The 14,417-nt window shown below is 31.8% G+C and overlaps 1 protein-coding gene across 1 annotated transcript; it reads left to right on the top strand.

Moving 5' to 3' along the window:
- Positions 1-556: 556 nt before the first annotated feature.
- LOC142626183 (protein DETOXIFICATION 55) lies at positions 557-2,771 on the top strand. The gene is made up of 2 exons (XM_075799982.1): positions 557-740; positions 945-2,771. The coding sequence occupies exons 1-2, from the start codon at positions 696-698 to the stop codon at positions 2,430-2,432; spliced, it is 1,533 nt and encodes a 510-aa protein (XP_075656097.1). The 5' UTR covers positions 557-695; the 3' UTR covers positions 2,433-2,771.
- Positions 2,772-14,417: the final 11,646 nt, after the last annotated feature.

Genomic DNA, 14,417 nt, shown 5'->3' with positions numbered 1-14,417 from the left:
AACACCAAATATAATTTAACCTATTACCAAGTACACATACAAGACACTAGATATAATTGATGATAATAATGATATGGTCACAATCACCTCGCGTGAATAAAGATTCAGGAACTATAAACGTATCTGTTTGATTTTTTCCGAAGAGAAGGTGGATCTGATTGATCTATTTTGGAAAAATGACAAATTAAATTATGGAAATAGTAGGGGCTTGGCATGACTTCTTCGATAGCACACTATTCAAGTTTTAAACAAGATGGAGTTAGTGATTGTTGCACAGAGCGTATGTATGTATACACTGTGTGCACCAGCAATTACTGTCAATTTTTATCTAAATGACATCAAGCACTTGACATATAGAGTACAATGCTATACTTTTATTGACATATACAATGCTAAACAATACATATATTAAATATATGCAAGTAGGATTTTTTTTTTTCATATAATAAAAAAGAAGATGAAACCCCACCACCTCCGCTCCTTATAAAATTTAAATACTTCTCACTCTTCTAAGTCTAACCATTGAGCTATTGCGCACATACTCTCTTTCTCTCTCTCTCTCTTTGGTGTGAGCGTGTGTTAGAAAAAAGGAGATCCCACCATCAAACACTTAGCTCTACAAATCCTTCATATTGCTCAGACACTGAAAACACAAAGGAAACAAGAAAAGAAGACCAGGCCAAAAGAAAACAAAGATGGTTGCAGCAGAGAAGCCCCAAAAGCACCCGACAATGCAAGAGGTACAAAATCTCATATATTCCTACAAATCTTCTTATCTTTTTTTCCAAGTCCAATATGGGGTTGGAGCTTTAACCCAGTAGTACCAACACCTTCTATGGTACTCAGTGCTTGGAGTTCGCATCCCAACTTCCCCTTATTTGCGTACCTAAAATAAATTCAATATACAATGTGATACTTTTTGTTTTTTTGTTTATAATCTTTAGGTGGTGGAGGAGCTAAAGAGAATGACCGGCATAGGATTCCCTTTAGCAGCCACAAGCTTGGTGGGCTATCTGAAAAACATGGTCTTAGTCGTGTGCATGGGAAGGCTAGGAAGCCTAGAGCTAGCAGGTGGGGCTTTAGCCATTGGCTTCACCAACGTCACTGGCTACTCAGTCCTCTCAGGCCTTGCCACGGGCATGGAGCCCCTTTGCAGCCAAGCGATTGGTTCGAGAAACTTCTCCATAGTAACTCTTACTTTACAAAGAACAATTCTCATGCTACTTCTTGCTTCATTCTCCATTGGATTAATATGGATGAACCTTGAACCTCTCATGCTTATCCTTCACCAAAACCCAGAAATAACAAGAGTGGCAAGCCTATATTGCCGCTTTGCTATCCCTGATCTCATTGCTAATAGCCTTCTTCATCCCCTTCGTATTTACCTTCGTAGCAAAGGCACAACATGGCCTTTAATGTGGTGCAATCTACTAGCAATTCTTCTACACATTCCAATCACCATCTACTTGGCCTTCACACTTGGTCTTGGGGTACGAGGAATAGCAATTTCAACATTTGTAACCAACTTCAACACCCTGTTGTTTCTAATTTGTTACATTTTATACACTCGTACCCCTGAGGATCCATTGTACATGCCAATGTTATCACAACCTTTGCCTTTTCCGTTTCCTTTTACTACTTCCACATCATCACAAAGAGAAGAATGGGCTACGTTGCTTGGATTTGCTATACCAAGCTGTCTAGCTGTTTGTTTAGAGTGGTGGTGGTACGAGTTCATGACAATCCTAGCTGGCTACCTTCAAAATCCAAGAGTGGCACTTGCAACATCAGCTATAGTAATACAAACCACATCACTCATGTATTCATTACCAACAGCACTGAGTGCATCAGTATCAACCCGAGTAGGGAATGAGCTTGGAGCAAATCGACCAGATAGGGCCCGTTTGGCCACAATGGTAGCCATAGGATTGGCCCTACTGAGCTCATTAGTGGGCTTGTTATGGACCACTCTAGGAAGAGAACCATGGGGAAGAGTGTTCACAAAGGATAATGAGGTTCTAGAACTAACTATGACTGTGCTACCTATAATTGGACTATGTGAATTAGCAAATTGTCCACAAACAACAAGTTGTGGGATACTAAGAGGAAGTGCTAGGCCAGGTATCGGGGCAGGAATCAATTTTTATTCTTTCTACTTGGTGGGTGCACCCGTAGCTGTAGTCTTAGCCTTTGTTTGGAAGCTAGGGTTTGTGGGTCTTTGTTATGGCCTTTTAGCAGCTCAAATTGCATGTGCAGTCTCTATCTTAGCTGTCGTGTTCAACACTGATTGGGAGAGAGAATCTTTAAAAGCCAAAGACTTGGTGGGAAAGACTAGTATTAGTGATGCATCTTCACTGGCAGACCAAACAGTCAAACAAGAAGAAGGTGGTACTGATCTTGGGTTTCTCAAAGAAAAGGAATTTGAAAAGTGAAAACAGAAAAAGAAAAAATCAAACACAGATTTGAGGAACAACAAGCAGCAGAATTTGGATTTTAACATGACAAATTCAACATACACTTTTATTTTATCAAGCCACCTTATATGTACGTGTCTCTTTTGCTTTGTCTTTTTCTAATATTTATTTTTGTCTCTATTGTCTATCTCCATGCATATTGGTCTGATTAAAAGTTGGGTTGTAAGCAGATATTGCTAGAGTGACTAGATATTATATCTTTTACTTATCTTTTTTTCTTTTCTTAAGCTGTTGTGAGGTGAGCTAATGACCTAGACTCATTCTTCATTTTGCCAATGTAACAGCCTCCTTTCTCTACTTTTATTTCATCATGTGTGATATAGTCCATTTAGCCAATTAGCTGTATTCGACTGGAATTTTCTTTTTCATATATAAAAATTGAAGTGAATTATAAGTTCAAATTAAGCTTGTGTTTAACAAGGGACAACTTTTTGACAACATACTCAAATTAAAAATGATGACTGAAACAATATCACTTCTACATCAGTTCATAATTGACACTGTTTTTACTATGCACTAATCACACGTGACGTTAGTACTTGTAAACAATTTTATATTTTTAGATTTATTGTTCAACAAAAGATGAATTGTCTTTATCTATATATATAGACCTTCATAAAGCAATTGTTATCTTACTTATCCTGGAAATTTTCTTCTTGTGTATTAATCTAAGAAGAATATTACTGTGTTTTGATATGTTTATTTTTGTTGGCTTATTTTGTTTAGAAGATTAAATTGTGTGACAGCATAGATATAGCATATAATTAGAAAGCAAAAAAGAAAAGAGTGAGGTTTATTAGTTTATAACTGTCAACAAGTGTTTGGGAAAAGTCTTTTTGTTTTAGCTTTTTTATAAACAATTTAACTTTCACTTAAAAAAAAAAAGTTTATTTTATGTTTTTGTCAGACATTCAACATAAAAGTTACAATAAAAAAATAAATATATATAAGTAAATTACAAGACTTTATCTAACAAAAGGTTTTAAAAAGTAGTAATACCTAATCAAACAACCAAAAGAAGTCAAAAAAAATATATATATGCTTTCCTATTAAGCACGCACCTTTATTCATGTGTGCAAATATTTAAAAAAAATGTTATATTCATAATATTTTTACAATAAATTTTAGTTGGTAAAATTGTTATTTGTTCTAATTTAGGTTTATCTGACCTCCTATAACAGTCAGTAACAATTTGTCACATAAGATTTATTGTGAAATTATTATAAAACTATTATGGGTGTAAATCCACAAATTATAAAGCAGACGTGGAAGCACATGCACATGTGGATATGTATGGGCACCTAATAAAATAAAGCATGCATGTGAGTAGGCAAGAGATGGTACGTTGATGACAATGGTACTAACCGAACGTGGAATATAATTCTGTAAGGTCATCACTCGCCACGTTGGAATTACAGTAATATGATTCCAAGTGCGAAACTTTATATATATATATATATATATATATATGTATATACACACACGCGAGTAGTATAGTAATATACATAATAATATCAGTATAAAATGAAATTGTAAGAGACATGCAATTTTCATATACAGTAATGAACAAATAATGCCTTATCCTCTGAAAATGACTTGTTGGGATGGTGATAATAATACAAATTGAAAAAAAAAAAATGGTGATCTTTTTGACGTTACCTTGTGTTGCCAAAAATCTCTATCACGCAGATATCCCCATGCAATAAAGTTTTTAAAAGGTATGTTTGTACTTCTATGGCACGGGAAAACGACATTTTACCCAACAATAATGCTACCTTTTGGTTCAAAAAATATTTATAAAAATTTAAAAATTTTATAAACCCTTACAGATATATCATATTTGGGTCGGTCCAACTCAAGATTTCGTTGAACCCTACCTGTAAGTAATTAAAATCTAATTGCATATATTAACTTTGGTCCCTCTTCTTCTTCTATAAAAAAAAAAAAAAAAATTTGTCCCTCTTCTTCTCAAAAAAAAAAGGTTCCTCTTGCTTACTTTATCAGTCAATTAATTAGACTCAACTTTTATATTTTGGGATATTCATCTTGGTCGGTGTCGGTACAACATTTCTTCCAATAGAAAGAGTTTCATAAATGAAAAGTGTGATATTAAAAATGGTGTAAAGGTCTCATTTTACCAAACTAGCTTTAGAATTCACTATTTCTAATTTGAAATTCAGTAATCAGGTACTTATATATCAAATTTTAACTAGAGGTCAAATAAAATAGAAGATTAGGGGCATCCTACAATCAATATAGGTCGGTTAATTAAGAACTATAGAACTTGAGAATTATGATTAAGCAAGTCGGGCTAATAATTATGGGTGGAAAAACTGGCTATGTACTTTTAATGATTTTCTAGGTTGTAATAAAGAAGAAATTATTGCATAATGTCGGGGATTCACCCTAGATGGGTTGAGATTATAACATTATATATGGTTGAATGGTATAAAAAGATTACCTTATATTTGGACGGAGAGAAGAGACAAATAATTACTGTTGAGGTGCACGGCTGCACCAAGAGTCCAGCCAAATTAGGAATGCAAGCACATAAAAATCCTATTTCAATAAGAAATAGGTGAAAGTGGTCTACATGTATAAAACTGGAAATTTATTAAGTATTCTCGGAGTACTATAAATGCGTACTTCCTCCTCTCACATGAATAGTAAATCTCACTAATTAAATTTATGGTGGGACCTACCATTCATGTGAGAGAAGGAGTACACATTTATAGTATTTCGGGAGTGCACAATAATTTTCCTTATAAAACTTCTATTCCTAATGTAATTAGGAGAGTGGCAGGCGGTGGCAGGAGCTTTTATATAAAGCTTGGGATGTGTATTTCACATATATATATATATATAGAGAGAGAGAGAGAGAGAGAGAGAGAGAGAGAGAGAGAGAGAGAGAGAGAGAGAGAGAGAGAGAGAGAGAGAGAGAGAGAGAGAGAGAGAAGAAGAAGAAGAAGAAGAAAAGAGGTGAGCCGGCACAGTGATAAGAAAAAGAAAGGTAGGTGCGGTACAGTGAAAAGAAAAAGAAGAAGGGTGCCTGCAATTGAAGAAAAAAGAAAAAAGAATTCTTGTCTTTGTGAAAGATAATTTGTGTGTGTGAGAACAAAAAAAAATAAGAGAGATTTTTTTTTCTTTAACCGTGAGGCATACACAAGAATTATTGTAATTGATTTGACAATAATAAAATTATTCGAAGTTTGTCCTGTGATTTTTCCCTTCAAAGAGAAATGGTTTTTCATATAAATATTTGTATTTTGTGTGTGATTGCTATTTTGGATTGCTAATATTTGTGATAATATAATTTGGGGCCCAACAATTATAAATAGGGTGAAAAGTTAATTAGCCTTTTTATACAAATTGAGATTAATTTTAACATTATGATTTAATGATATTAAAAGATTACCTTATAATTGGATTATCCTTTATTTCAACGCGTATTGGAATTCTAAGATTATGGCTTAATGATGCAAAAAGATTACCTTATATTTGGATGGAGAGAGAAGACAGATGATTTAATAGTGTGAAAAAATACCTTATATTTAAATTAATATTGAGATTTCGATATTACGGCTTAATGATACGAAAACAAAGTGAGAAACAGTTTCATAGTGTAAAAAGATCACACTACATTTAAACTTGTATTGAGATTTTAACAATACTGTTTGATGGTGTTAGTGTAAAAAATTAACCTATATTTGAAAAGAGAGTTGAAAAGAAGAGAGTGAAAGGTAACTAAAATATACTTCTAAAAAAATGTGAATCGATCTTTACGCTTTAGGTGCTGTAATTAGGAATTAATATTGTTAAATGAGGTGTTATCCCCGCTAGCTATAACAATACTTGGACCTCTATCAAGTAATTTTGTGTGCTATTAAAAACAAATTGTGCTATTGGAAGATGGATCTAGTTAGGCTATTGAAAATAGGATTTTTAAGGCTTAATGTATATAATAGAACTTAATGGCTTAATGCAATGTCACATCAAAAGAAAGAAAAAAAAAAAGTGATTAAACTTTATTGAGCAATTCAACTACAAAAAAAACAAAAGTCCCCACTTCAAAATTTTCAAATCCAATTGTTTTTTTTTATACCTTGAGAAAGCTATAAAATATTGAATCATTTATTCAACAAAGTCCAACAAAAAGCTTCCTTCTAGTATGTAGAACCTAAATATGATAGGTAGAATGCATTAATGGAGTTCGCATTGGCTTCAAAAAGTTTCATGGATCCCATTTTTAAAGGGTTATTGTCCAAAATCACTGATTGCAATGCATGCATGTTGCATAATATTGCTTCCACTTGCCTTAAAACTTTTTTATATAGAATCTAACCCCCTAACCTGCCCTATAGAGGAGGCCTTTTCTTCCACTCACTTGTCCTATATGTTGGAACCTAACTTTCTCTTATTAATTTTTTTTTCTCTCATTTTATTGAATGCTTGCCCTTTTTTTAAAGAGGGAGAGTGGTACTCATTTGACTTATAGATCATTAGCATTTGTCATGTTAGTGTGCCAAAGCCTAGAAAACTAAGAAAAGGCTTTGCGATCGAATTGAATTTTACTTCCATGACAATGATGTAACCCAACTTAATAGTGAACTAAATAGATAAGATAAAGTATTTGAACCTTTTTAATCCACAAGAAACTGTCACAATTAGGAGATCCCTTGGCTTCAAGCTATGAGTTATATATATGTATGATATGACAAGAGGAATTTAGGGCTTAGTGCTAAAGATGGCCTTAATAAACTGACTTATTTTATAGAGTGATTTTTAGATTTCAAAGTACACCAATTAATTAAGACCAGACATTATGCTAAGATTAAAGTATTAGTTAAAACTCATAAGCCAAAAGGGTGCTCAAACTCTTAGACCAAATTTTCATTTAATTAAGCAATATGCAATCATTTAATGGCTAAACATCACTCATATGCAATATTGGTTTCTCTCATGTTGGTTGAATGGGTAATATGATAGCACATAACTTAGCTCAACATGCTAGACATGTTAGAGGTTTCTCGATATGGACGAAAAATGTCCCTCCACACCTTTCTCATGTACTCTGTGCCGATTAAGGCTGATTTGTTTTTTAAATAAAGCTCAAGTTCTTGATTCTCAAAAGATTACATAGATGTGCGCTAAACCAAATTGTAGCACGATGTATTAATTGATTCACGCCCTCTAGTCCTAATACCCCCATTCCTCTTTATCCACTCCTTTTAGGGTGCTCAAACACAATTTAATATATCTCTTTTTTACCTATGAGCTACAGTTAGCTTTTAACATAATAAAATAATATAAACAACATAATGAACTAATATATCCACTACAATAAAATAATATATCCACCACACTACAATGTGAACAAGTGAATAAAATAATATGTTTAATATAAACATGCAATTTAATAATATCTTCTTTTTTTTACTTATGAGCTACCGTTAGCTTTCAACATAATAAAATAATATAAACAATACAATAAACTAATATATCCACTACAATAAAATAATATATCTACCACAAAACATTGCGAACACGTGAATAAAATAATATATTTAATATAAAGCAGTGTGAACACGCAATTTAATATATCTTTTCTTTTTTTACCTATGAGTTACCATTAGCTTTCAACATAATAAAATAATATAAACAACACAATAAACTAATATATCAACTACAATAAAATAATATACCTACTACAAAACAGTGTGAATATGTGAATAAAATAATATATTTATTATAAAGCAGTGTGAACACGCAATTTAATAATATCTTTCTTTTTTTTACCTATGAGTTACCGTTACCACAAAACACTGTGAACACGTGAATAAAATAATATATTTAATATAAATCAATATGAACACGCAATTTAATAATATCTTTTCTTTTTTTTTTACCTATGAGTTACTGTTACCACAAAACACTGTGAACACGTGAATAAAATAATATATTTAATATAAATCAATGTAAACACGCAATTTAATAATATCTTTTCTTTTCTTTTTTTACCTATGAGTTACAATTAGCTTTTAACATAATAAAATAATATAACAACACAATAAATTAATATATTTACTGCAATAAAATAATATATTCACCACAAAACAGTATGAACATGTGAATAAAATAATATATTTATTATAAAGCAATGTAAACACGTAATTTAATAATATCTTCTTCTTTTTTTACCTATGAGCTACAATGCACCGCCACTTTTGGCTCTGAACTGTAGCTGTGGAGCCAAATTATTTGGCATTGGCTCCACCAATGTAGTCATAAATTTGTATTTGGCTTTGGCTCCACCAATGTAGCAATATAGCTTTTTAACACCACCAATACTAAAAGCATTCTTATCAAAGGTGTTATAAGTGCTAAAAAGCTATTTTTAGCATTTATAACCGCAAAAATCCACTCCATCAAAGATGCCATATACTAAAAAATTTAACATAATGCTACAATGTGGTCTCAAAAATGAGATTGCACTGTAACAAGATGTTTTAATTTTTTAATATTTTCTCTTTCCTCTAATCTCTCATTCTCTCTACTCTTTCTCTCTTTCTTTCTGATCTCTCTACCTTTTCTCTCTTTTTCTCTACCTCTCCGTCTCCCTCTTTCTCTCATCAAGCTTCTTCTTCTTCTTCTTTTTTGCTCCAAATCAGCACTAATGTGGAGATCGGCATGCAGATCTGCTCTTGGATTGACTTCGTTTGAAGATTTTTCCTCTATGTGTTGCCATGTGTTGTTGTGTGATGATCGTTGCTGGGTGTTTTGCCGTGTGTTGATTGTCGTTGTGGGTTTGGGTTTGGGTTTGGATTCAACGTTGGATTTAACCTTCTATTTCCTCTTCCTCTCTAGTACTAATTTAAATTCCAATGGTCTTGCATATATTTGATGTTTTTGTTTGGTGTTTTTGTTTTTGTTTTGTTTTCTGATTGGTGGTGGATGCTATTATGGTTTTGGGCTTGTGATTTTGGTGGTTGTGGTTGTGGGTGATGGTGATGATGGTAGTGATTATTGTTGGTGTGGCTGATGGCAATGGGTGTGGGTGTGGGTGTGATTTGCTGGGTTGGGATGGAAGAGTCTGAGTTTATTGGATAGACAGGTGGGTATGGGTGGCTAGTGTTTTTTTTTTTTTTTTTTTTTGTGGTGGTGGATATGGGTTTGCTGGGTTGAGATGGTCTGTGTGAGTTTGCTAGGTTAAGAGAGACGGCGAGGAAGAGAGAGAAAGAAATATATATTAAAGAATAAAGAAATAAAAGAAAAGAATATTTAAATGAAGTGTTAAAAAATATAGAACTTTTAATGTTAGGTGTATTGTAAAATGAGTTGTTAAAATAAATAAAGTGGCTTTTTAAGATACTATATGCTAAATTTTTTGAGACTGTTGATGTGAATGCTCTTAGGGGGGAGAGAAAATATGTGGTGGGGCCTGACTATTTTCTTCCCAACCGACCCATCATGAAGTTTTCTCCTTAAAATGGGGAGAAAATTGAGAGGGAGAAAATCACTCAACTAAGTTGACCAAAATGCCCATGTGCATAGTGCACATGGGCATTGTTCTCCCCCTCCCCCCCCCCCCCCTTTTTTCATCCAAGGCTTTTTTTTCCCACTTGCACTGCACATGCTCTTTTTTTTTTTCCGTTTAAGGCTTCTTTTTTTTTTTTTTTCTGTGCTGGGCACATACACAACTATTTTTGCTAAAAAATGTGTTACTTTTTTGTTTGCAAATATACAATTTTTTTTTTGCTAAAAAATATGCCTTTTGTTTTATTTAATGAGAACATAATTGCAAATTTATACCAACTTCACTTTTCCATCCTCTCATTTTTCTTCTCAACCAAACAAATAAGTTTTTCATCTCTTCACTTTTCCACTTCCCAACCAAACACAAATAGGTGAAAACTAAATTATTTTTTTCTATCCTCTCACTTTTCTATCATCTCCCCATTTTTTATCCTTCCATTTTTCCACTCTTCTAACCAAACAAACCCTTAATTTTGAGTAGTGTTTATCACACAAAAGAACCTCAAGTGGTGACAACTACAACAACTTGAGAAAAATCTATTGAATTCTAAGTGACATTAAGAATGTTTTAACCAAATCGCTATTGTAGTTTAATTGATAAGGAATTAAAGATAGGATCTTTTAGTTGTTGTTATTATTATTATTATTATTATTATTATTATAGATGCAGTATAATTTAAATTTATGGCGTCCATTTCATAATAATTGCTCTTATTATCAAGTTAAGACTAAGACATCAGTTAATTTTTAGTGTAAGCGGGATTTAAACCTTAGATTTTTTTTTTTTTTAGTGTAAGCAGGGTTAATAGCTCAAATCTATTATTCAACGATAAAAGACTTTATCGGTTAAGTTAATTGGTACCACTTACATAATCTTTCTTTCATAAAGGAGTATGTAGATTTTATTTATTTTAAAGTAACAAGTTTTATTTATCTCCTCTTCAGCTCAGAGGCGGGGTCTTCCAAAAGGACCAAAACTTCACTAAATCCTTTGTAAAACTTAAAATCTTAATATATAATTAAAAAAAAAAAGATCTTTCTTATTCCATTGGCTAGATTTAAGAGTTCTTTTTTATTTCTAAATCCTTTGTAAAACTTAAAATCTTAATATATAATTTAAAAAAAAAGATCTTTCTTATTCCATTGGCTAGATTTAAGAGTTCTTTTTTATTTTAAAGCAGATTTAAGATTTCTTAATTACCACCAGTAAGAGCATAGGACAACCGGACAAACTACATCGAAGCCTTAAATTTAGACTTTAGACGGAGCCGAAGAAATTTATTTGGGCTTTCAGGCCCACGAAGACCATTACATTAAAATTGGTCAAGAAAAAAAGTCTGAAGTGGGCTAAGGCGGACCCAACTATCATGCCCACCTCAGAGTTCAACAAAACAATGGTCCCTTTTCTTGTTTGGGCAAAGCAGTCAGCCATTAGTCAAGGACTCAAACAAAAACAAATGATAACAATAATAAGAATTTCACCTAAAAAGCATAAACACCATGGTTTGCAAGTTTGGGCCTTATAAATGAAGCGACTCTTCAGATACTCATAGGCCCACTTAAAATATTGGTTGCACCACTCTATCCTTTTTCTTTTTTCTTTTTTACAAGTTATTCTTGGACTATAACAAATACACACATTTTCACAACTATTTTAAGTGGCAGATTGTAATTAACTGTTTGTTACATTCACATAGACCATTTTTTTTTCGCTACTCACAATCAACCATATCAAATTGTTTTAAAAATAGGTATGGAATTGGTTGTGATCCTATAATTTTTCTTTTTCTTTTTTCACTGTGAAATACTAATGGCAGCTGAAGAATGTTGATTGAGTTTGTCATCTTATGTACATAACCAAATAACCAATCAATAAGTACACCTCTTAAGCTATTACTACGGAACTGGAACATCATAGATATGTGAATTATAAACTACAACCAAATTTAAACGTTATCAAGAGTCTTGTAACTAAATTAATTAGTACCTCTCCATGCTTTGGAAGTTTAGTAAGGAAAAGATTCGAGCTGCATTGTGGAGTTAAATATAACCAAGGTTATCAAAATTGGGATCCTACATAGGATCGTAGGAGGTAGGTGAGATCGTAAGATCGGATCGTGGATTGTAAGATTCTGCATTATTTGAGAAAAAAACAAAAAATACACATTGTTATGTTAAATAATCACACAAATTATACATTCATTAATATAATTACTATGTATCACTAAATTCATCTGTAAGCATCATTTAAAGAAGTCAAAAACTTCAAAAATGTGACACTCTATTGGGATATTTTTTATTTTAGTCCAACTAGCACTTTATCTACATTAGAGTAGAAAAACTTGGTCTATTGAGATTTTATTTTTCATTTAGGTCTAACTAAACCTTCTGTCAAGTTAAAGAAGGTTATAAGAAACTAAGGTCATTTGGGATCGTCAAAATCGTATGATCCTACCGATCCTAAACGATCGCAAAAATTCTTGAAAGATCTGGATCATTTTGGACAGATAAAATCGTAAAATTGTAAGATCCAGATCAAGATTTTGACAACCATAAATATAACTAAATTCATGCCAACTGCCAAATACCTTAGTAATCCAAGGTCATTGATGCATGACCTCTTTAAAAGGTTGTGAGGTCAATCATGGTGGTCCAAACCTGTGAAACAAAGTTTGTAACTTGCAAGCCCTTTTTAGAAAAGCTTTTTCTTCATTTCACTTTATTTACATTTTACACCACCATTTTTCTTTTTTTGATCAACAATGACAGTGTCTATTTTTCCATTTATTTTCATATTTGTGGTGATCAAAACGAACAAAGCTGATGGTGACTAATTGGGCATTATAAGTATGTACTTGGTCTTTCATTTCCCAAAAGGCCAAAATGAATAAGTACAATGTACATGGAGCTTTGGAGTTTTGCTCCTTGGTATGGGGATTGGGGACCAGCCATTTATCATCACGGTTCATTGAATACCACCAATGGATTATGGGGTCATTTTTATGTTGAAAGGAACTGATAGGATAAATAGAAAAACAATTTAACATAATTGTGTGGGGGTAGTGGTGGTTGCGTTTGTTTTATTTTTGTCAATTACAAAAAGAGAAGTTCACAAATTGATGACATGAACTCCATATGTAATTGTATATTCTCTAGTGGTGTTCATTAAATTGGGATAAAATATTGTTTTGGATAGGATCTAGGAAGATATCTTTGCATGAATTACAAGCTAAATTCAAGGTTATTTGCCTGGTAGGAATGTTGGATTTTTTTTTTTGTCCATAGGTATTTATTAATGAACCAAAATTTTAATATTATTTTTATGGAAAATATAAAAATTTTCAAGAAGACAGTTTTTTTTTTCATAAAAAGTTTCTAAAAATATTTTCTAAAAATATTTTCTAAACCAATGCCCTAAGTTGAATTTTCTATTAATTCCTAATAAAGGTAAAAAATATATATATTAAAAAAAACACTCACACACATGAAAACAAGTTAAATTGTCAACAAAAAAAAGGAGTTATTTTAGGTCAAATGAAAATAAGTGGGAATTGCATGTGGCTAATGAGTCTTAAGAGAGGAGTACTAAGTGTTTGAGTAAAAATTTTAATCCCATATTGATAAGGAGACTGAATCCTTATTAATTTATAAATATTTTACGCTATTGAGATTAATTTTGCTTGGATAATTTCTTATTGAACAAATCAGAGTTTGTTTATAAGTTATTTGAAATTTTTATTCTTTATTCATATTTAGAAAATACCACAACTAAAATTTTCTATCATTTTCAAATCGTTCTAATAATTAATGAATATATTATAACCAAAAATATACCATACAGTAGATAAAATGATTTCGTTTATGAACTTATAAAACTTAGATATATAAACATTATATTAATATATATATATATAGATACACACATTACATATATATTTTAAATTGAGTATCATGTTTATAAGTTTATTCGCGAATATATTATAATGTTTGAATTTTAGTTCATTAAATAATTGAGTCTATATTATGATTTATTTGTTCTCAAAAAAAATATATTATGATTTATTCTTTTCATTGGTTAAAAACACTACATAATTACCTCACCCTTCTCAGGGCTCGAATTGAGGCTCCCATGTTGGTATGGGAAGGTGCTATCTGACTCAACCTAGTGGTAGTCTATATTAGAACTTGTTACATGACTTATTTATTAAATAAACAAATTGTTGGTTTGTTTAGATCCATTAATGCAGATTGTTTAACTTAATATATTAGTCAAGTAGTTACTTAGATTAATTATTCAAATTTAGGTTAAACAATAATAATTCATATCATATAAAGCAGCGAAAAATAAAGAACACCACGATATAATGACCTATGAAAACTAATAAAACCAACAGTTTCTAAGTAAAAACC

Source organism: Castanea sativa, chromosome 2, assembly GCF_040712315.1.
Source record: "Castanea sativa cultivar Marrone di Chiusa Pesio chromosome 2, ASM4071231v1".
Classification (NCBI taxonomy): domain Eukaryota; kingdom Viridiplantae; phylum Streptophyta; class Magnoliopsida; order Fagales; family Fagaceae; genus Castanea; species Castanea sativa.
Note: the sequence above shows the minus strand (reverse complement) of the source record. Positions and strands in the feature narration are given on the sequence as shown.